At 49.1% G+C, this 22,298-nt stretch overlaps 8 protein-coding genes across 10 annotated transcripts; 4 read left to right on the top strand and 4 right to left on the bottom strand.

Annotated features, from left to right (window-relative positions):
• Positions 1-23: 23 nt before the first annotated feature.
• On the bottom strand, positions 24-6,663 carry BDCG_01339 (the record flags this gene model as incomplete). Of its 3 annotated transcripts, XM_045416841.1 has the most annotated exons (4): positions 24-4,827; positions 4,921-5,356; positions 5,429-5,944; positions 6,179-6,663. In XM_045416841.1, 3 exons carry the CDS (start codon positions 5,677-5,679, stop codon positions 2,563-2,565), a joined length of 2,952 nt encoding a protein of 983 aa, XP_045279533.1. The 3 variants fall into 3 exon arrangements, with proteins under 3 accessions (XP_045279533.1, XP_045279532.1, XP_045272480.1); XM_045416840.1 differs by having other exon boundaries at positions 62-4,827; positions 4,921-5,914; XM_045416842.1 differs by lacking the exon at positions 6,179-6,663 and having other exon boundaries at positions 2,563-4,827; positions 4,921-5,305; positions 5,429-5,679.
• On the top strand, positions 679-1,765 carry BDCG_01340 (oxidoreductase; the record flags this gene model as incomplete). The annotated part of the gene is made up of 2 exons (XM_045416843.1): positions 679-942; positions 980-1,765. 2 exons carry the CDS (start codon positions 679-681, stop codon positions 1,763-1,765), a joined length of 1,050 nt encoding a protein of 349 aa, XP_045272481.1.
• A 1,589-nt stretch (positions 6,664-8,252) lies between the features above and the next one.
• Positions 8,253-8,498, top strand: BDCG_16319 (uncharacterized protein; the record flags this gene model as incomplete). The annotated part of the gene is made up of 1 exon (XM_045425570.1): positions 8,253-8,498. One exon carries the CDS (start codon positions 8,253-8,255, stop codon positions 8,496-8,498), a length of 246 nt encoding a protein of 81 aa, XP_045272479.1.
• Positions 8,499-9,542: 1,044 nt separating this feature from the next.
• Positions 9,543-11,775, bottom strand: BDCG_01337 (uncharacterized protein). The gene has a single exon (XM_045416839.1). The coding sequence runs from the start codon at positions 11,420-11,422 to the stop codon at positions 9,830-9,832; it is 1,593 nt and encodes a 530-aa protein (XP_045272478.1). The 5' UTR covers positions 11,423-11,775; the 3' UTR covers positions 9,543-9,829.
• BDCG_01336 (uncharacterized protein) lies at positions 11,759-12,169 on the top strand (the record flags this gene model as incomplete). The annotated part of the gene is made up of 1 exon (XM_045416838.1): positions 11,759-12,169. One exon carries the CDS (start codon positions 11,759-11,761, stop codon positions 12,167-12,169), a length of 411 nt encoding a protein of 136 aa, XP_045272477.1.
• Positions 12,075-16,451, bottom strand: BDCG_01334 (DNA repair protein Rad7). Its single transcript, XM_045416837.1, has 6 exons — positions 16,160-16,451; positions 16,056-16,091; positions 15,949-15,976; positions 15,314-15,862; positions 15,072-15,237; positions 12,075-14,985 (listed from the first exon to the last, which is right to left on the bottom strand). Coding segments are annotated over exons 1-6 (1,818 nt in total). The 5' UTR covers positions 16,162-16,451; the 3' UTR covers positions 12,075-13,948.
• On the top strand, positions 16,321-21,208 carry BDCG_01333 (adenosinetriphosphatase). Its single transcript, XM_045416836.1, has 11 exons — positions 16,321-16,884; positions 16,949-17,862; positions 17,917-18,246; positions 18,306-18,414; positions 18,473-18,547; positions 18,606-18,664; positions 18,726-18,946; positions 19,004-19,050; positions 19,099-19,225; positions 19,293-20,045; positions 20,115-21,208. Exons 1-11 carry the CDS (start codon positions 16,833-16,835, stop codon positions 20,344-20,346), a joined length of 2,919 nt encoding a protein of 972 aa, XP_045272475.1. The 5' UTR covers positions 16,321-16,832; the 3' UTR covers positions 20,347-21,208.
• On the bottom strand, positions 19,909-20,973 carry BDCG_01332 (uncharacterized protein). The gene has a single exon (XM_045416835.1). The coding sequence runs from the start codon at positions 20,890-20,892 to the stop codon at positions 20,527-20,529; it is 366 nt and encodes a 121-aa protein (XP_045272474.1). The 5' UTR covers positions 20,893-20,973; the 3' UTR covers positions 19,909-20,526.
• Positions 21,209-22,298: the final 1,090 nt, after the last annotated feature.

Genomic DNA, 22,298 nt, shown 5'->3' with positions numbered 1-22,298 from the left:
AATATATTCTCCGTATTAAGTTACTAGCTGAAGCATAATTACGTCTTTTGATTTCCCTCGGCCGACCCGCAGCTTCAATATTTCCCCTTTAGGAAATTCGGATTCCAGAAGCAGAATAGATACTGTGATCTGTGATACCTATCTATGTAACAAAACATCTCACAGGACGGAAGAAAAAGGGCTCTCTTTCTCCAATCTTAAAGTTGCTTGGATACGAACACTTCTATCTAACATTGGTCAATTGGCAAAGATCCATTTGCTCCCCAGTTAAGAGCCCGGCCTAGATCCGGAACCAACCAGCAGGGCCACCGCCTCAGCTGCAGGCCGCCCCGCTCATTGAGTTCCCGATCATCGTGGAGCGTGAAGAGTTGAGTCAGAGACCCCCGGGGCATCCGTATTATTAATACCATTATCAATCGCTGACTGAACGGCAGAAGCATCCGAACGTTGCTCCCTCTGCTCTCCTCCCCTGCGATATGCCCCACACTTAAACACGTTCCAATACTCCATGAGGGCGCCGAAGTGTATATAAACGGGGCACGCGTCCGCTCTCCCCGGTTTCCAGTCTACACGTATCAAAACCCCTACATAAAACGCAGGCTTCATACCAGAGACCAATACAACGAAACCGAAGAAACCAAAACAAAGGGAAGTGATACTTTTACTCGACTATCTAACATGCCGACCCTTCAAGACCTCCACCCCACCCTCCCCGCCAACTGCCCCGCTATAATTAGCGCGCCAATGCTCTTCATCGCCTCCCCCAACCTGGCCATCTCCGTTACCCGTGCCGGAGGCCTCGGCTTCATCGGCGCCGGCTTCGACGTCTCCAAGCTGGAGAGCCTCCTCACCCAAGCCGCCGAGCTCGCCTCGGCCTCCTCCTCCCCACCCATCCCCAACTATAACAAAGACGACCCCGCCACCTCCCCGATCCCCATCGGCGTCGGCCTGCTAAGCTGGGGGCGCAAGCCTCGACCAGGCCCTCCCCATCCTCGCCAAACACACCCCGGCCGCCCTCTGGCTCTTCGCCGCCCACGACCCAGACCCCGCAGCCAACTACGCAGCCTGGGCGCGCGAGGTGCGCCGCGCCACGAACAACCGCACCCGCATCTGGATCCAAGTCGGCTCCGTCGCCGACGCGCTCGAGGTGGCCGACAAGGCCCAGCCGGACGTGCTGGTCGTGCAAGGCAGCGATGCGGGCGGCCACGGCCTAGCGCGCAGCGCGAGCATCGTCGCGCTCGTGCCGGAGGTGAAAGACGCGTTGACGCGGGCTGGGCATGGGGGGATACCCCTGGTGGCGGCGGGTGGGATCGCGGACGGGCGAGGAGTGGCGGCGGCGCTGTGCCTGGGCGCTGCGGGGGTGGTGATGGGGACGCGGTTCCTGGCGTGTGCGGAGGCGGCGGTGGCGCGGGGGTACCAGGCGGAGGTGTTGCGGGTTGAGGATGGCGGGGTGAACACGGCGCGGACGACGGTGTATGATACCGTGCGCGGGTATAATGAGTGGCCTGCCCGGTATGATGGGCGCGGGGTGGTGAATGACACGCTGCGGGATAATGAGGCTGGGATGGATGATGCGGAGAATCAGCGGTTGTATAAGGAGGAGATGGCGAAGGGGGATGAAGGGTGGGGGCCTAAGGGTCGTATGACGACGTATGCGGGGACTGGGATTGGGTTGGTCAGGGAGGTTAAGAGTGCGGAGGAGATTGTGAAGGGGGTGGTGACGGAGGCGAGGGGGATTTTGGAAAGGGTTAGGGGGAGGTTGTAAACCCTGAATTTGCTAGCTATTAACTAACTATATTTAATCATCATGACGCATTTATGCATGTGTCTGTTCGTGTGTTGTCGGAGCTGTGAATAATTCCAATTATAATTACCTATAGTTATGTATATGATGATATATATGATCCAAATTAAGAGGAAAATGAAGCAGAGAAAATAAGCAATGCCATCTTCAGAAAGCCAAAAATAAATAAATGGAATAAAATACGCAGCAATCGAACGACAAAACAACAATCCCTTATTGTATAATTCCCTCAACAACGAAATCAGCAAGCAACCAGGAACAGAAAATAAACCCAAATTGACGAAAAACGGAGAGGTACCAGAAAGGAAACCAAGATCCGTGCACAAACTGAAAGAAGGGGGGGAGAGCATAATTACACCAAGATGTCATTCGCAGCAAAGCGAAAGAAAAATAACATAAAAATCAAGGAGGGCGCAGAGAACGAAGACACCAAGCAAGCTAGATCATCCCAAACGCGCAAGAAAGGGATATTAAATAGGTACGTAAGTTATGTGTGTATGTGTGTGTGAAGGGGATAGATGTAAAGCAGAAGATCAAAATCCAAGGTGGGTAGGCAACGTAGGTAATGCAGGTAACTCAGCTTCGTCCTCATGGAAATACACCACTCCTTTTTGTCTTTTCTCCCGCATCCATTCACCAGCTTGTACTTATCCGCCCGTTCGTGATTATTCTCCCGATACCTCACATTGCAAGCCATGCCATATCATCACGTACCATTGTCGCATCCACCACATATTCATTCCCCATTCCAATTCCAATCACGGGGAATTCGGCCCTGAACCAGGAAACAAATCCCCCAACCCTAACCCAGACGAGCCTGTCTTCTTAAACCGCCACCCACTCTTTTTCTTCTCCCGATTCTTCATCATCTCCGCCCAGGCCGCTTCCTCCTCCTCATCATCATCATCATCGTGATGATCTTCATCCTTCCCACCTTGCCCACCGTTCACACTCGCATTCGTACTAGCCCTCAGCCCGCTAACAGGCCTTAACCCACCGACCACATTCGATCCCTCTGTCGCCACCCGCGGCAGGTGATACGGCTGCTGCATACCCATGCCATTGCCACCGATGTTTGAAGTGAGAGACATCTTCCGCGACTCCGCATCCGCCCACGGCCGCAGCGTCGAGGCGGTGAACGTCGACGAACGCGCCATCGCGTTGTCCTGCGGGGGCTGTTGCATTGTCGAGACGGGGCGGTAGCGGCTTGCTGTGCCGACGTTGCTGCGCTCGGAGGGGGCGACGGAGGGGGTGTAGCCGGGTCCTGGTCCCGGGCCTAGGTGTGGGTGTTGCTGTGGGAGGAAGGAGGATTGTCTGTTATTCCATTTGGGGTCAAGGAGGCTGAGGGTTCTATGGTCGACTTGTGGGGGCCCTTGCGGCTGGGGTTGGTTGAAGTTGAGGTTTGAGAGCATGGAGATGGGGCGGGCCATGGATGGTCCGTTAGGTGGGGTAGAGTTATGAGAGCCAAGACCCATATTCAGTGGCATTTGCATGCCCTGCATCTGCATCATGGATTGCATCCATTGGATCTGCGTCTGCATCATCTGGGTCATCTGCGACATCTGGTCCGGTTGGCCGAACCCTGGCGGTTGGCCTGGTGGAGCGCCAGGAACGTTCAAGAACTGTTGTTGCTGGGGAAGAGGCATGGTATTATTGTGCTGTCCGTTCAGATTCATACCGAGCAAGCTTCCTGGGGGCGCATCATATGGACGAACCGCATTCGGGCTCCCTCGTCTCATCGCCTTGGCGCGCTCTTCATTTGCGATTACTCCCACTAGTCCGCCGGGGGGGAAGCCAGGCGGTGCGCCGTAGACAGATGGAGTCCCTCCACCCATGGCCAGGGATTCCCGGTGCGATGGGTTAACAAGACCAGCGCCGATGTTATATGGATCGCGGGGAAGATTTCGTGCAAATACTGGTAAGCTAGTGCGACCTGTTTGCGTTCCTGCTGTAGGTTCAGCGGCAACGGAGGGCGGGCCTTGAGCGAACGATAGCATCGATGCACGAAGATTAGGATTTGAGATCGACGGGGTGAGATGTCCCGGTGGTCGAGTTTTATTTGGGAAGCCGTGCGCCGCAAGAATGGCAAGAGGAATATCATCATCGTCCTCTCCATCGCTGACTTTCCCGTTGGTCGTGGGCTCTGGTGCCAGGAAGGAGCTCCGGTTTAGATTGTTCAACGAAGCTGCACGGGCTTTGTCCACACCATTCTGGTCCGAATCGAGTGGTTTTATTGTCTCTCCCGTAACCTTCATCATTTGCTGTCTGTAGACTGACAGATGAGCTTCCTGCTTCTTCCTTTGCTTCGCCGCCTCGCGAGCCTTCTCCACCTCATCCTCTTCTTCCTCGTCATAATGATCACTATCGTCATCCGAATGGTGGGTGTCGGAAGCGTTACTATTCTTCCTCGTCATTTCTTTCTGCTGTCGATACCGTTCAAACTGAGCCGGAGTCATGACTTTCGTGGGTAGCTGCCTCTCGGAGTTGTTGGCATTCTCCTCGTATCGTTCAGCCAGACTGGCCTCGGCAGCTAATGCAGCTGCGAGGTGGGATTCTTCGTCTTGTAGAACTGGTCGGCGGGTGATTTGTTTCACGTTATTACGCTGCTGCAGTCTGTTCTCCGAGAACGGTAGAGGATCAGGAAAGTCACCGTCAGGTGAGAATTCGGCGGTCATCCGTCTGTGTGCAGATACTGCATTTTTAACGATCTTTGCGTCCTCATCTTCCACCGCAGCATTCCGGTCAAGCTGTACGGTGTTTCTATAGAACCTAGAGGTTGAACCAGTGTTGTATGTCGGCGAAAGACTGCCGTTAGTGTTCGGCTGCACCGAGGTTCTTACTCGAGAGGCGGGCGGGCGGGATATGATATCATCGTCTTCCCTACTCATTAGGCCGTCTCGTGAATTCTGACTTTCATTTGTGCGCGGGGAGGGTTCAACATCTTTAGAGGGAACAATTCGGAGAGGAGTGGGATGGTTCTGAGTGTCATTTGTAGGTAGTGGCGGAAGTGCTGATGCGGACCCCTATTTTTGGCCGATTTATGTATTAGCACTCTAGCGATCAACCAAATAAATAAAATAAATAAATAAAAAGGATAAAACAAAGAGAAAACCCACCCGGCCAAGCGGACTTGGTGACAATGGTTCTTTCTGGACTTCCTTCTCCTTGTCAAATCCATCAAACATATTCCCGAAACTTAACGAGTCACCCATATCCAATTCTGTATCTGGTAACCTGTGGGGAGTGGCAGTACTCGTAGTACTGGTAGTCGGCGCACGTTCTCTGGCAGTCGCAGTCCCCCTAGATCGAGGTGTGGTGGCCTCCAGGCGTTGTAGCGACTTGGAAGAAGAGGATTTGGTTCCGAAGGAGAATGTCCGACCAGCCGATCGAAAAGAGAAGAAGGAAGAGTCATGCACGGGGGGGGGGGGAACATCTTGGATGGGGATATCGGTGGAGCTGGGTAAGGTAGAGGAGGAACTAAACTTGGCGGAGGAAGCAGAGCTATCGTACAAACGACCGGTCGAGGCAGAATTGTTAGTGCCTCTGCTTCCACTTAAACCAGTCAATTTCGTGACTTGTGCTCCTCCACCACGTAAGGGATCGCTGGGATTCGGGTTGACATACCGGTTGTCCACGGGAGAGGGATGGTCTATGTTTGCAAAAATGTTATTTGCGTAGGGGTCCTCCGACAGACGTTTATTATGGCTGCTGTTGCTGGTACTGGAGTTCAGAGTGGTGGATCCATCGAGGGACTTTCTAGCAGCACCAGGACGCTCAAAGACCCTGAACGAGGGCTGGGGCGTCTCATCCAAGGCTTCCAAGGCATTTCCAGAAGATTTCCGCCGAGCAAAGCCCTTGGGGAGCTTGATCGGCATGGAGAAAAAGGGATCCGGAAATGCAAGTACAACAACAACACAACAACAACGGCGGCTCTCTTGAGGTCCTGGATGGCCTTTTGGGGTGGCTTGGAGTTGTAGATCTATCTATCCTTCGTTCCTGGTTCCCAACTCAATTCGCTTGGGACAGGGTCAACAACCCACGCCCGGGACAATAAGAAAGTTACTTTATCACCACGACATGGAACAAAGAGAGCACTGTCAAGAGGGGAATCTATGCACAAAGGTATAATAATAGCAATGGCTGTTAGATAGAAATGTACCGGTTAGAAATGTAAGGGTTGAGAAATATTAAAAATAGAAACAGACAAACAAGAAAAAAAAAAAAAGAAAAAGAAAAAAGAAACCGCACAAAACGTAGGTGTTAACGAGGACTTCGAGAATATGCCAGCTTATTTTTATTTCTTTTTATTTTTTTTTTAGGGAGAGAGAGAAGAGAAGGATGATAGAGAAAGTCAACAGCATCGTCTATACACACCTCTTATCAATCTTATTTATTGCTGCCCTCCCAGCAGACACAGACCCAGCACCAAAAATAACAAGACAACCAGCTTCCCACAGGTATTCACGTGCCTGCAATGTACACAGTCAGATGAACAGGTCTGCAATGTAGCAAAGCTTTGTTGCACACGGATGAGGGAAGAAGGTAGGACGAGGGCGCCGATCGAAGAGTCGAGGGAGTCGAGTTGGGGAGGGGACGATTTATTTGGCTTCGTGTACCTGCGAAAGATCGTGATTGGGGGAACGCCAGCAGCCAATGGGAGGGAATGAGAGGGTGAATTAAGAATGAATATACACAGAGAGAAGAGGGGATACGGATGGAGGGAATGAAGGAGAGATGAAGATGAAGATGAAGATGAAGATGAAGATGAAGATGAAGATGAAGATGAAGAGGAGAAGTGAAGAAGTCGGAGAGCAGGTTGGCGATGTTTGTCTTTCGCAGGCGATGCTTCTGGCCCGATCGATCCTGCAGCGGCGGCGGCAAAAGGGCTGGCTTAGCTGGACAGTGCACAACAGATAAGTTTGGAATTGAAGGCTGAAATAAATAAAATAAATAAAATCAAATAATCAAATAATCAAATAATCAAAATAATCAAAATAATCAAAATAATCCAACAAATCGGTGAATTCAATCAATCCATCCGCGTGTAAATGTTTTATATAAAATTTATGAAGGTCCTCTCCTGCCTTTTCTCTCTCTCTCTCTCTCTCTCTCTCTCTCTCTCTCTCTCTCTCTTCTTCTGCATCATCTCTTCTTCTTCTTGTTCCTCTACAAGGTGGCGATGTCTCTGCCCAGTCGAGCTGCCGCCGTCCCTCTCATCGCCGACTAGGCTCCATCTAGCCCCGTCCGCTAAGCAGGGCCAGCACCACGCTACCAGCATCCTGCACCATGGCAGCGTAACTCCTCGATTCCTGGCTTGATGACTCTCTATATTATTCCAACCGAGTTCCCCACCCACCACAGAGAGACACAAACCATATCCAGAGACATCAGTATCCGCGCAACCCTCCCTCCGATGAGAATATGATCGCCGGGCCGGGCTGTCTCAGAAAAATACTCTGGTTCTCGTCCTCGCTGAGCCTCCCATCCCATCCATCCATCCTCTCCTCGACAAATCGGTTGGTGGGTGCTCCGGCTACTGCAGTCACGTGTTCCCCATTCCAACCTCGCTAGCTCGATTAATATAAATAGATTGCATAACTACGTAGTTAGTTAGTGTAGTGACACTAAAAGGTTATTATTATTACACAATCGCCCGCAAGCTGCTTACTTCATCTCGTGGTCATTCCATTTCATAACTGGGTTAACAAAAATGCCCACCCTTTAGCTTCTGTTCATTCGAGAAATTCACGCGCCATGGGTCGCTCGCTGATGCGGCAGTGACCGGAGATGATGGACTTCCTTGGCTCCTCCTCTTTCGCAAAGCAAACCGCGTCAGAAACACCTTCCAACCCACACTGAGGTTGCCGCGCATTCACCAGATTTCGGTACCGACCCGCGACCCGAGCCAGTCAAGTTTGAACATTAAGACTTAAGCTCATCGTCAAGTTCGGTCCTTGTGTGGTAGTTGAAGAAACCCTATGCCTTCATATGCTGCGAAAAACCGTTCCCGAGAAAGTCCCTGTTCCAGAGGTGCACAGCTAGAGAGTGGAAGAGGGTCGCGTGCTTATTTACATGGAGCTTATTCACGGAGAAACCTTGCATGATCGATGGGATCATCCAGTGACCAAGGGGAAACATTGATTTGTGCTCAACTGAAGGCGATCATTGCGGTGCTGCGGCAGCTTCAGCCAGGCCCTTCAGACTCATTCATTCATTGGCATGTGTTGGATGCCAGGAAATCTATATCACCCAATTTGCCTTTGTTTACTGACAAAAAGTTGTTGGATCCATTACTGGTCGACTTTTACTTGACTGTGTCTTTGAGGCGATGCCATCAGCTGGGCTGTTCATGACTGGTTTTCCACACCACACTGCCTCAACAGAAACTCCCCGGTTAATTGAAATACAATGACCCCTATCGAGAGTTTTGCCTGATGGTGGAACAATCATGCTCACTTACGGAGACTTGCACCGCGGCAACATCATAATTTCCCGCACAGATCCGCCGCGTGTCATGGGCGGTACTCAACTCAACAGTGGATGGTATCCCGACTATTGGGAGTATTGCAAGGCTCTATACCCGTCTCATTATAATGGGGATTGGCGCAATACCTGGATACCAAGAATCGTGGAACAGTATCCAGAAGAATTTACTGCGTTCTCGGAATATGTCATGCAGATAGGAGCTATATGAGTAGAAGTGAGAGAGGGTAAGAAAGAGCAGGTGGCTGAAAGACAGCTTGATCGCCTACGTAATACTCCAGCTTCCCAACAAATGTCCTGAACTGATGAGAAGCATCCATGAAGAAATACTAGCAAAGCACAACGACATCTAGCCGTGCACACTTGATCACTGAAGCCCTCCATGGGATGCTGGTACTAGATGTACTGCACAATCTGGATTGCCCCGTGGTCCAGGTACTGAAGGTGAACAAGGCGATGAACATATTCCATCATCCGCTTCTGGCATTGTTGGCTGGTTGTCTAGGATATCTAGAATTAACACCCTGCGGCAAGACTAGAGACTAACAAGATAGGGAAACAAGCGCTCACGGCGAGGGGGCCCTGGGTAGGAAAAAGTAACAGGACCTCATGCTTGAGAAACAAGAACCCCGATGTCGACACATTTAGCTGGCAAGCACACTTGAGTTGAATCACCAAAGAATCGATGACCAAGAAAACTTTTTTATTGTTCATTGAAACAATTACTGCACAGATTGAAGAGGACAAAGGGTGATTGACTCCGATGGTGTCTCAAGTCCCCAGGAAGCGCTAGATGCGAGGATTCGGGGGTAGTGGTGTCCTCCGGGAAAAAAAAAAAAAAAAAAAAAAAAAAAAAAAAAAAAAAAAAAAAATGAGAAAACAGATGACTGACCACTACGCTTTAAAATTAGGCACCTCTCAGTGGTGATATTCTGGGCAACTAAGAATCTAACTGATTGGCCGAGCACTCATATTAAGGTATTCTGTCCTCTGACATTGAGAGAATGGCCAAAAATTTTGTGGCATATAGATCATCAATCGCGATTGCAATTTATTTTATATATTCGAGTCTCTCATACATGGAGTGAAGAGCAGGGTAAGGAACAGAAGGGCTATATTGATTATTGATGGATGGAAGTACTAATAATATTGAATTTCTTAGTTATCAATCAGGATTCTTTCTTACATTCAAGAGAGTGATGTTTGAAAAGAAGAGGGATGGTCGTTGATATTTTGATGAAATATAACGCTACATTTATTGATTGATTGGAGAAGAAGGAATTGTTTGAAACAGGAAACACAGATTTCTTATTGGAAAGTGGATCAGAAAAAAAAAAACAATTCTTAGTTATACATCAATGATGATGAAATTCCATGAGGAAGTAAGTAACAGGCTAACAACATAACATAAACATAGCATCACAGATGGGCATACATGCATACATGAGGACGAACATACAAACATACAAACACAGATCTCATACTCATCTCATCTCACACATGATTTCACAAAGTACAATCTCACTCATCCACAGGCAAAATTCAACGATAGTACCCGTCAATCATCATCGGAATCCCAAGCTTCTGGTGAATCCTCCTCTTCAAATGCCACCACAGCGAGCGCCTGAACCGCAGCCCCCATTTCCGCACTAGGCGGTCAAACGGTTCGTATTTGTCTCTGTCCTCGCGGACGCTGTCATAATACACCGGGTCCGTGATCAGATGCCCGACCGCCATTCCGAACTCACCCGTCTCGAGCACCGGAAGCCCCGCGGGGAGGAGTGTGTCCCAGTCTTCTTCGCTTTGCTTTTCGATCTCGGCGGCGGTCATGGGCTTGTTCTCATCCGATGGAAAGGTGGAGGCGGAGAGAGAGCCAGAGGTAGAGCGAGCGGTAAAGCCGGAGATGGAGCCAGAGGTAGAGGCAGGAGTAGAGGCGGGGGTAGGCGCAGGGGCACAGGCAAATGCGGAGACAGCGTCATATTCCAACCGGCGTCGCCTCGCCGCCGCGTTCAAGCAGACACCCACATAGTGCATGTCGCGCAGGACGTTCGAGCTCTGCCGGTTCAGGAACTCGGGGTACTCCTGGATGATGCGGCAGATTTCCTTCTCGAAGACGGACTTGCAGCCATCGCGGGCCCATTCGCGCAGCGTCTCGCGCCGCATGAGGTCTGCCGTCCTGCTGCCGTCCGCGTACGTCCAGAGCAGCGAGTGCATCCAGTAATATTCAAACGCGTTTCTGCGCTCCAGGTCGGCGCGAGCGGATAGTCTTGATTTGTCGCTGGCTCTGCCTTTGCCTTTGACTTTGAATTTGTCTTTGAGGGACTTGGCTTTGGGTTTGGCTTCGGCGTTGCCGCCTGCGTTGGCGCTCTCGCGCTCGCGCTCGCGCTCGCGGTTGCTATCGCGAACCAGCTTGATCAACCCGTCGATGACGTACCAGTCCATCAACTCCGTGAATTCCTCAGAGTAGGTCTCGACGCGCAGAGCCTTGAGGTTGGGCAGCGTGCAGAAGGGGAGGATGGGGACGTCATAGTCATGTTGACAGGTGGAGCGGGCAGGCGCAGGAGTGTAAGCCGTGCTCGGCCAATCGAGCGTATCGATCCAGTTCTGGCCGTCACTCTCGCGCTCCAGCAGGCGGATGAGCAGACTCTTGATCTGCGTGCCGCCGCGGAACAGGCTGACGAGGTTGCGTACTTTCTGCCACAGGCAGAAGAGCTCGCCCACGTCGTTCGGGTCCGGCGAAGGGATGTTGACGATCACTTGGTCGAACTTGTGGAATGCCATGCTGCCGAAACCGCGCGTTTTGGCGCTGGCGACGCTCTTCAGGGTCCAAGACACAGGCGGGCTTGGGCAGTCCGCTCCACCATGGTCGAGGAGCCGATGTTTGCGTCTGAAGGAGACGGTGCAGAGATCGGCAGTGGGGCGGTAGACTGGGTCGATATCGAACTCCAGCGTACCGCGTCGGTGGATCACCTCATCGATCTCGTCGTGCAAGAAGTGGCTTGCACGGAGGATGCTGAGATCGGTATTGGAGTTGCTCATGTCTTGAGCAGGGGTTGGGACCAGTTCAGCCCAGATCTTCTCGCGCAGCTCGTAGGGCAAGCGCGCGAACAAGCCGAGGTTTGGCATGGTGGCCATGTTTCCGACTTGGATGTTTTTTATTGCTGTACTGAAGTGTACAGTGGATAGTGGATGCTGACGGTGCTTTCAGAGTTCACTTTCAAAATGTTTGTGGATAGCCGATTCGTGGAGTAGCCTTAAATGCTCTTGAGGCCTGGTTGGGGAGATTGTCTTGTTGTGAAGTAGCAAAGCTTCTTTTTATTTATTTTTTTATGGCAAGCAGGCAGTTCAGTTCTATGAGCAGGCTGGTTTGTATGTAGGCTGGTGGAAGGAAAGCTTATCTGATCAAAACTTATGTCTCAGCAGGACAAGAAGCAAGAAGCTTAAAGCAGAATATATGGAGTGGGTTGTAAGATGGAAGAAGAAGAGGGAGCAGACGAGCAGCCGGGAGAGCATTTATATAGCCCGCCGTGGAGTCTATTGCCCCAGGGCTCCATGACTTACCATTGGAATGACGCAAAAATTAAATGTCGAGGAGAGTTCTATATAGATTTAAGCTTGATGGCGTCTGGGGAAGCCGTTGGGCTCCGAAAGCTTCCCCTTAAAGTTACCGAGTTTTGGGCAACTTTATTCTGTTTCCCCCTACGAATTCTCGCAGGGAAAGGAGCAACGACTGGATCCTGCTGGACAGCTCATTCCCCTTCTGGAGCAAACCCGAAGCATGTTGTATTTAGCCTTGCGAAGTACGTTTCTATCGAGGAATATGCAGTCGCCGCTCCCCTAATCGGGATATACAAGGCCGATGATATGCAGGAGAGTGTTTAAGACTATCTAGCCAGTTCGGGCATGTATAGCTGTCAGGTTTCTTATTTCCTCCAGTTCCCTGGACGGTTCAGGGAACGTACTGCCAGATGGGTGGCAATCAGATTGCCCCCGACAGAAATGTCGACATTTTTGTTCCTGTGGCAGAGTGCACACTCCGAGGGCCCCTGGCGGGCAACACAGGTTGGTATAGTAGGAAATGAGATCGCGAGAGATGAGAGAATGGGCAGACGGAACGAGGAAATGAACGATGGGCGGGGAGTAGGAGGGATATATTATCAGTAGAAACGAGTAGAGTAGTGTAGTGTAGTATATCATGCTATATTAACTCCTGCTAGAGCTGTTTTCATCGAAAGAGCGCCATATCCTATACAAAAAAAAAAGAGCCATCTCAACCGCTCCAATGAAGGCCACAGCCCCAGATATCGCACCCAGATAGCCCAAGTAAGGCAAGACATCGACGCTCAGGTAGCAGGAGTAGATGCTGTAACTAGCAGAGTAGGTAGACCGTGTCGTGTCGCTATGGTCAACGTCGAGACATCCTGGTGAAGAAGCCCGCTTCGTCTGCACCCATACGTCTGGTTGTAGAACCCCGGGTAGCCGTGCACGGCTCGATATTGGGGCATTTGGGTTTCTAGGCGCTATAGGAAGTCGTAGCTAGTGAAAGAGTCGCTGTCAGCGAGCTGGCGATCGTATTTCGTGCTGATGCCAGTCATTTTGACCTGCGTATGGCTGTTCGAAGAGAGCGGAGAGACGACGGACGGTATTTTTGCGTCCATTAATGGTGGGATTGAATAGAGGGTGCCTCTCCAAGAGTTGTATATACGATCTTTCGCGGCTATCTAATAACACCCGATATAGTAGGCAGTTTTGACGGGCTTACCCTTGAGGTTGTCGCGGCGTGTTGCTGGAAAACCACCACCGGCGTACTTAGGGAAGCAGCGATCTGAGCTGTCGATGAATGAGCAGGCGATAGGTATAGCCTAGAGAGAACGAAGGGATAGTGAGATAGGCTGCGATGGGATAGGGGACGCGCAGTGGGATTGATACAGGCAAAGTTAGGCCCATGTGGAGTGGGATAGCATAGGACACATCCATCCCACAAAAGGGCGAGGGTCAGTCGCTATACATGCTCGGATAGTCGCCAACGATCCCCATCTGCCTCGAGAAGGATGGAGCGTCCACTCCCCTTATCAGGCCTTCACAACAATCCCGCCTTCGTTTGAGAGATGGATGGTACAAAGCTTATATCTATATGTCTGGCTTTTACTCGGCTGAGATGCAGTCTTACGCGCCTCATCATCCCCAATGCAGGAAATGGGAAAGGTATACAGCCAGGTGGGGTCTACTTGCAAGGGATACCGTATAACGCCGCAGCGCGATTGCATGGTCTCAAGACACTGATAGCTACCACACTCTAGGCTATACCAGAAGTGAATGGTATGAATGGACAAGGTCACTTCTGGCGATAACACTAAAGGACAAGCAACGTTTTCCCGGCAAGCATCTGAACGTAGGGTTGGGTATCAAAAGTATTAAACTTGGTAGAATGAGGATAGAAAAAGAACAAGGAAATGGGAAAAACCTGCGAGAGGAGAGGCTCGGAAGACCTTCTCTGGCTTATTTCAATGTAAAAGAATATCATAAGAATCCTAGCAGCTTCGGACGATACATTGATTCATCACTAGGTATTCCAGAATACACAACCTCGAAACATAGCTCATACCGAATACTAGGCAGCGCAGGTAGATCGAATGCACGCACTTACACGCTAGCATATCTTCAAAACATTTGGTCAATAACCTTCATACTATCTTGCTGCAGCGCTGTATGGTGCGCATTCAACCCCCCAATAAGCGCCACGCCAGGCGGAATTCTAACGTCTCGAATGCCAAAGCAAGCAAACGCAATAACCTTCCTTAGGGCAGGACAGGACTTGAAGATGGAAAGAACAAGAAAATCATCCGCAGACGTGTGGAACGACATGTCGAACTCTTTCAAACAGGGGTATTTGTTATGAGTTGCGTCGAAGACGGCAGACATTGACTCGTGCGAAATGTGTCGGCAGGAACAGATGTTGAGCTTTTCGAGGAATTTCCCGGAGTGGTCCATGAGCGCTTGAAAGCCAGCCGAGGCTAGGCCGATGGGGGTTTCGGGGCCGTCGGGATTCTTGTTATCCACATCACGAGTGCTGGAAAGATCCACGTTGGTGAGAGGCGGGTTATCCCAATCCGTGAAGAGGCGAGCGTAGGCTGCATCGGTGCAGATGCAGTTGTCCGCGAAGCGCAGTTTTGAAAGCCTCTTGCAGCGTTGATGAATCATGTCCAAAACGGTGTCGTCGGCGTTTTTGAAGCCGCTGAGCGATAAGGTCTTCAGATTAGGCCCGAGTTTGTCGACTACCACCAGCAGTGCTTCGGAGGATGTCTCTTTGAGCAATTCCAAGGATAAGTGCTCTAATTTCGGGAGTTTTGAGATTGAGCTGAGCGCATCGTTGCCCAGCAGCCAACAGGTTTTTAGCTTCAGGCGGCGTAAGTTCGTACAATGTTCAACCATCACAGCTATCGACTCGTCATCCAACGAGTAGTCCAAGTTGGATAATTTGAGGCTTTCAAGTTTCGAGCCATATGCTTTGAACAATTTCTGCCAGCCTTCATTTGAGATGAGGTTGGATGCGTCAAGATGGATATGTTTGACGTTTTTATTGTGGCCCATCATGTACTCGAGCTGTTTATCTTTTAATTGACCAGCAAAGCGAAGATTGACCCTTTCGAGGAATGGCATGGTAGCGAATATCTTTTGAAAATCATTCTCTTCCAGTTCTGTGGCCCTGTTAGCTAAGTTTTCTATACTCTTTCTTTTCTTTTCTTTTCACTCCTTATACTCTTAATTATAGGAGAAAACGTACTGCCAGAGTCATATATATCAATGACAGTGACGTCACCTCGGAGGAACAGGTCAACCGTTAAAGAAGTCAATGCCCGTCGTTTGGACAAAATGTGGCTAAGCCTCAAGACAAGATCAGGAGGGAGGTCACCAAACTCCTCGATATCTTCGATGTGATTGGCAACTTGCTATATGGTACCACATAAATCAATCTACCAGCCCTGTGGCAAGAAACACGGAGAAAAAAATGGTGCACCAGCATACCTTAATGCAAGCCTCAACAAGGCTCGGAGCGCCAAGCTGTACAATACCATCCAGGATCTTGCTAACATTTTGACGTCGGCCCCGTTTATTCTTATTAGCAAGGGTCTTTCTGCTTTGCTGGTCCCGGAGATCCTCCCGTTTCGAACAAGGGGCGCAGAGAAGACCACCCTTTGCGCCTGCTTTAGAATATGTAGTAACGGTGAAGCGACTTTTGCAATACTCGCAGTTCTCAAGTTGGCCAGGAAGCGCGTTACCCGATTTCCTCCCGCTGACCATGGAATTGAAGATTCTTGCATCGTCATTTCGCATGCCTTGCGCTTTCTTCTGCTTCGCGGCGTTCATAGCCTTAAGCGTGGCCTGTGACTTGCGTTTCCTTGTCTTTGCGCTCTCCACGGGAACATCGGGCATTTCTTCATCTTGCTCGGCACCTGCCTGGCTGTTGTTATTGTTGTCTCCAGTGTCATTTGTTTGCTGTTCATCTTGTTGGCGGGCTTCCCTCAGGCGCTGCTCGTAGTTATTGCGGATTTCTGCCGCAGAGATATTGTTGGACTATGGTAGGGGAAAATCAGCTAACCTGTCTTCCAAGTACAGTACATGTCTAGAAACAGATACAATCAGATATGGGTAGAACATACCGCTAGGAAATCTGTCAAGGCAGAATGTCTTCATAAGAAACGGTGAAGTTAGTAATTAATTGGCTCCGGGTGCTGGTCGGGTCAAGGAGTCTATTGTAACCACTTACGGCCCCCGGATATTTGAACGTTGTGGTCTTCGCGCCCTTCAAGCTGTTAGCAACCATTACCAGTGATCTCATTAAGCACATCACCAGTCAGAGGAGTCACATACATGTTGAAAACCGGTGATTAATATCCAGTATTTGCTGTTCTAAGTCTCCTGTCGTCAGGTCGGTGTCTGCCCCTGTCTGAAAGGGGTTTAATTGAAATACTCCCTGCACGTGACTTCGTGCCTCGTGTTCCTCGACCACAACGCGTTGCTTCGGGAACGAATTCAGGCAGCCACGGTGTCTCAAATTGGTCTATTTACGCTCCTTTTTTGTGCTAGATCTATCTGTCTAGTGCAATTAGAAGGAGAGTCGCTGGCGCCGGTACGGTGAGTCATTGGATAGTTCGTATTCAGGTTGTTGCGGACGGGAGGAGAACGAACCAGGTCTTGCCAGTGGAGCAAGCTTCCATTCTGGCCAACTTTGTAGACAGGAGGCTTGCCAAACCTTCGTCTGTCAGATTTCAAGGGGTGAGCGTGAGCCAAGAACACCACCACGGAGACGAGCCTGATTAACACAAGGTCGTGTTGTTATTGAGAAGGTGGATAGATTTCTCAGCGGTTGAAGCCAGTCGTTTCCCCTTTATTCACCTTGCACTGCAGAAGTGGAGATTTTCATCCATACTCGAACGCTTTCAGTTTACAGACCTCCGCGGTACACCGAGCCTTCGAAGCAGTCTCGGCTTCACATTGACAATTCAGCCTCATCCTTAATTCTGTGGACCTGTTGGTGGACGTCATGGCCAACGACCGTCCGCCTAAGGGGGGCATGCCCTTAGGCCTGGCTACAAGTGAGTTCAAGTTTTTGACTTTTTCACGATATGTGCACAGCTAATCATCTGGCAATGTTATTAGATAAATACTCAACCTCATTGAGAAAAAGAGGCCCAAGCCAACAAAGTCGATCCTCCTTGAACCTCTCTGTTGCGGACTCCGCTGCTAGCGAGAGTGACGACTCCATTAACGAACTCCTGAAAGCCCCTCGCAAGCGAGCGAAAGTATCAGATCATGATCGAACCAACGATAATACCAGCAGGCCAGCGGTCATGGTTGCAGTCTCGATAGGACATAAGCCCTCATTTGGCTCCCCTTCATCCTCAACGGATGCAGGTGGAACGAGCACCACAACCGGAGACTCTACTCCTGCGACAACCGCAAATGTTACCCCAGCAGAGCCTATCAACCCTATCAAAAGACGTGTGAACGCAACAGCCCGTTTTCAACAACTGCGGTCAAGTGCATTTGGTTTGATGAGAGGCTCAGGGGGTGCAAAAGGTGCTCCCAATTCTACAAGTACAGATGCTTCACCCGACGAAAGCGCAGATGAAGCCCTCGCTCGTGCCCTTCAAGCGGAAGAGTACGGTGACTCTAACTTGGACGAACCGACATACTCCCTCGATAGTAACCAAACTTTGCGGCCAAGATTAAACGCTACCCGTTTAACTCGAGGAAGGGCTACTCAGCGACCTCTTACGCTGGCCTCGAACCACGTTCATGCGAATATGAGTAGCGCAATACGGAGCGACACTATCCCTGACAGTGAAGAATCTTCTCTGTCGGAACTAGATTCTGATCTAGCCAGTCCAGATATCAGTGACTCTGAAATTGAAAGTGCTTTAAGTGACGAAGATTCCAGTGACGAAGACTCCAGTGATGGGGATTCCGCCCGTAGGACCACCAGACCCCTACGACGTGTAGTTATAGCTCCAAGGCATCGCCGCGTTCTGATTCGGCCGCGGAACGCTGAAGAAGCGCGATTAACTCCACGAGTAAGGAGTTACCTTCCCACATGGAGTCTCGTTTCCAAGCTGACCAAGATATAGGCTCTCAGGGAACGAAGGAAACTCGAGCAACAGCATCCAATTATCCAAACGATGTGGGACGATCTTAAAAGTGCCCCTTTGATAACTCCTACTCCAGCCGCACAGCCATCCGGCATTTCTCGAAACTTGAAATCGTTTCAGCTGGAAGGCTTGAATTGGATGATACAGCAAGAAAAGTCACAGTGGAAGGGCGGGCTCCTCGGCGATGAGATGGGAATGGGAAAAACAATCCAAGCAGTCTCCCTGTTGATGTCTGACTACCCTGTTGGCAAGCCTTCGTTGGTCATCGTGCCCCCGGTTGCTCTGATGCAATGGCAGTCGGAGATCGAAGTACGTTTAAACCTCCAGACCCCTTGCCCGATCCCTGCTAACGTTGGGCTTTGCTCTAGCAATACACGGATGGTAAATTGAAAGTACTTATCCACCACGGTTCTAACTCGAAGGTCAAAAATCTTTCAGCAAAGGAGCTGATGGCCTACGACGTGATCATGATATCATGTAAGCGCTGTTCATCACCTGCAAGGATTTCTTTTCGTTGCTGATTATTTTTGATAAGATGCTGGGCTTGAGTCCATGCACCGAAAGGAGGTAAAAGGATGGAAGAGAAACGATGGTCTCGTGAAGGAAGATAGTATGTGCTCTGAAGCCCCTGAATCTTCTCATCGGAGTACACATCCTTACAGGTTTAGGTGTCATTCATTCTATTCACTATCATCGCCTGATTCTCGATGAAGCTCATAGTATTAAGGTAAGGAGTCTCCTTGTAATAAGATATCTCGAGTCTTATGACCCGCTAACTTTACCCCAAGCAACGTACCACTAGTGTAGCAAGAGCTTGTTTTGCATTGAAGTCAACCTACAAATGGTGCCTTTCTGGTACTCCAGTTCAGAATCGAATTGGAGAGTTCTTCTCACTTCTGCGGTTCTTGGAAGTCAAGCCATTTGCATGCTACTTTTGCAAGATGTGTCCATGTCAGGAATTGCATTGGTCCCAAGATGCAGAAAAGAGATGTACACATTGTCGCCATAGGTACTTTACTCCAAACCCTTTCATCATAAGCATGTTCGGAATTCTAACATCTCGCAGTGGCTTCAGTCATGTTTCCATCTTCAACCAGGAAATTCTCAATCCAAGTAGGTTATTTCGATCCTTGGAGAAGGTACTGGCTAACATACTTCAAGTCACCGAGTCAAGACATCCCGCAGATCGGAAGGCTGGCCTTGAAAAATTGAGATTCATAACCGACAGGATTATGCTCCGTCGAGTTAAACAAGATCATACAGCCTCGATGGAGCTCCCACCCAAGCGGTATGATAATAACGGAGCCAATCTTAATTATACCTACAACCGGTCGCTAACATGTGCATAATTTAAGGGTTATCCTTCATAACGAATTCTTTGGAGAAATCGAACGCGACTTTTCCTCTAGCATTATGACGAATACTGTTCGGCAATTTGACACATACGTCAGTCGAGGCGTTATGCTCAACAACTACGCGAATATTTTCGGTCTCATCATGCAGATGCGCCAAGTTGCAAATCACCCCGACCTGATTTTGAAGAAACATGCTGAAGGTGGTCAAAACGTCCTTGTTTGCGGCATCTGCGATGAACCGGCGGAAGAACCAATACGGTCTCGTTGTCGCCATGAATTCTGCCGACAATGTGCCAAGGACTACATTCGCTCCTTTGAAGATGGACGAGAACCCGACTGTCCACGCTGTCATATCCCGCTTTCTATCGACTTCGAGCAGCCTGATATTGAACAAGAGGAGGATCAGGTCAAGAAAAACTCCATAATCAACCGCATCAAAATGGAAAACTGGACGTCATCGACGAAGATCGAAATGCTGGTCTACGATCTCTTCAAGCTCCGCAGCAAGAAACAGACGCACAAGTCTATTGTCTTCTCTCAGTTTACGTCCATGCTCCAGCTGGTTGAGTGGCGTCTGCGGCGGGTGGGGTTTAACACGGTCATGCTAGACGGAAGTATGACGCCAGCCCAGCGCCAGAAATCCATCGAGCATTTCATGAATAATGTCGATGTTGAGGTGTTCCTCGTTTCTCTTAAAGCCGGAGGCGTCGCGTTGAACCTTACAGAAGCATCGAGAGTCTTCATTGTTGACCCGTATGTATTTCCCGTCGCACCCCGATATTAGTACGCTGCCTTTGCTAACAAATTCTCCCTTTTCTCTAGATGGTGGAACCCAGCTGCAGAATGGCAGAGCGCAGATCGATGTCACCGGATCGGCCAGCGGCGGCCGTGTGTGATAACCCGGCTCTGCATCGAGGATTCAGTGGAATCGCGCATGGTCCTACTCCAGGAAAAGAAAGCCAATATGATTCGGGGTACGATTAATAAGGACCAAAGCGAGGCGCTGGAGAAGTTGACGCCGGAGGATATGCAGTTCCTGTTCCGGGGAACTTGAATGGTATACCCCAATTCTGCGCTGCGTTTAAACCATGGTGTTATTGGAATGAGGTAGTTTGGGATGGATATATGTTCAAAGTAACCTTGATCTTTCTTTTCTTGATTTGCATTTAGCTAGCTATACCATTGTTAGGGTATTCAGCCCATTCATTCGTTATTACATTGCAGTTCTCCAACATCACGCGGGCAATAGCAAGCTGCTTTGCGAATCCTCGCGCGCAGCATGGCTTTCTAGCTCCATGCCGATGAAGGCGGAGTTGACATGTTTCCACAGCACGGGTTCATCGTCATCATGAGGCGTGCTTGCTATTGCGACTGGTTTGGCACGGCGATGCTGTTGCTGTAAATGGCTAGTAGCGGGGTTATGTGAGTTCGAGTCTTGTTTTGCGCGTGTGGTGCGGAAGGCGGTGAGGAGGACTGTAAGGCTTTTTTCTCCTGGTTGGGGGTTGGCGCGGGACCGGTGGACGGAGGTTGGCGTGCTTTGGAAGGCGGACTGGTTGTCGATTAGGAGGAGGGTGTGGTGGGAAGGGAGGGGGTTGAGCATGATGGATGTTCTTTTGGCTTTCTCTCTGCCTAGTTATTTATTTATTGATCATTTAATTTATTTATGTAGAACTCCCTCCGGAAGTCATCTGGGGAAATTTTTATCAGCACCAGACTAAACTAATACGGAAAGATGTCTATATGTCAAAGTGAGCCGCGATCTTCAAGGTCGAGGCTGAAGGAGCTGTTGAACTCGGCATCCAATTTTGCAACTGCGATAGTTACATACCAGACAGATTCTGGGGTAGAAATCCTTTTTTTATACGTATATATCTTTCTAGCCATTGATTTACTCTCCATGCAGGTTTCATTCACCACCGCAAAAGTTTTTGTCTTATACAGCCTGTCTCCTTAATTCTTAAAATAGCGTGCAATTGGCATATATATATATATATATTAGGTTGTAGGGGGGGGGAGGAACAGAAAAAGCCCGTTACTTATCGCTCCCTTCCCATTGGAATGTATAGAGCGGCCATCCTTGGAAATTTATTGTGCTGGACACTGATTCCTCTCATCTTATCTTCAGCAACTTCCATTCACCATCATATATCATATGGAGGGGTCCAATTATCTCAGCGGGCTCAGACTCTCTGGCTCGGTTTGAACGGGTTGCAGCATTATTATTAACTAGTTAATCCGGCATGACACTAACCTACTTTTGATACAAGTCATGTGCTCAGAGCAATCCTCACCAGAGGGTCTGAGAAGAAATGATTCTATCTTCAATGAAGATTTTCAAGATTTACAAGGATTTTTCAGATTCTTCAACTTTGACTTTCTATTACTATATATTCATATATCTTTAAGATTTGAAAATCACCTTAGCTTATGACTAAAGAGAAGAAGAATAGAAATATTTCTTTAATATTTTAAAAAAATCTATATTTAAGATAGATGTATACTCTTGAAAATAATCATATTTTTTGATCTCAGAATTTCTAAGAGCTTTTTTTTATATGAGAAATTGAATTAAAATTCCTGTGTTCAAAAACACACTGATTAACTTTGAGATGATACTTCTATTCTAAGAACTTGAGATATGAATATAAAAATCAGATACATCATGAGAACATTGTTATTCTAAGGTTTCAAGATAATATAGAAATGATGAATTTATGAAGTTAAGTTGAAATTCTCTTCTATACTCAGAGTACTGAGCAAATCCTTTTCATATTGTTAATAATCAGGAACTGTTTCTTCTCAGATGCTTCACAAGATATCATCACTCACATGATCTGATTTTACTATTTGGGTTAGCTTATTGCTTATTTGAGGTTAGCTCATGACATAATCATCAATCCAGTGTTAAAACAGCAATGAATATCTGGAGAAGCGTCTGAGCTTGCTGAGATAAGGGTCCAACGGGTAAATACAAGAAAGATGGAGACCGAATCACGTGGCGGCGGG

This window comes from Blastomyces dermatitidis (assembly GCF_000003525.1).
Source record: "Blastomyces dermatitidis ER-3 genomic scaffold supercont1.1, whole genome shotgun sequence".
NCBI lineage: Eukaryota > Fungi > Ascomycota > Eurotiomycetes > Onygenales > Ajellomycetaceae > Blastomyces > Blastomyces dermatitidis.
This window is presented reverse-complemented; position numbering and strand designations above follow the sequence as displayed.

Coding starts and splice junctions, on each gene's coding strand:
- BDCG_01337 (XM_045416839.1), bottom strand. CDS start 11,422: ATGGCCACCATGCCAAACCTCGGCTTGTTCGCGCGCTTGCCCTACGAG.
- BDCG_01334 (XM_045416837.1), bottom strand. Junction 15,977..16,055: donor CGTTCAAATATCCGGGGGCC/GTAAGTGGTTAC, acceptor TTTCTTATGAAG/ACATTCTGCCTTGACAGATT. Junction 14,986..15,071: donor TGATATATATGACTCTGGCA/GTACGTTTTCTC, acceptor ACAGGGCCACAG/AACTGGAAGAGAATGATTTT.
- BDCG_01333 (XM_045416836.1), top strand. CDS start 16,833: ATGGCCAACGACCGTCCGCCTAAGGGGGGCATGCCCTTAGGCCTGGCT. Junction 18,665..18,725: donor ATGAAGCTCATAGTATTAAG/GTAAGGAGTCTC, acceptor CTTTACCCCAAG/CAACGTACCACTAGTGTAGC. Junction 19,226..19,292: donor ATGGAGCTCCCACCCAAGCG/GTATGATAATAA, acceptor GCATAATTTAAG/GGTTATCCTTCATAACGAAT.
- BDCG_01332 (XM_045416835.1), bottom strand. CDS start 20,892: ATGCTCAACCCCCTCCCTTCCCACCACACCCTCCTCCTAATCGACAAC.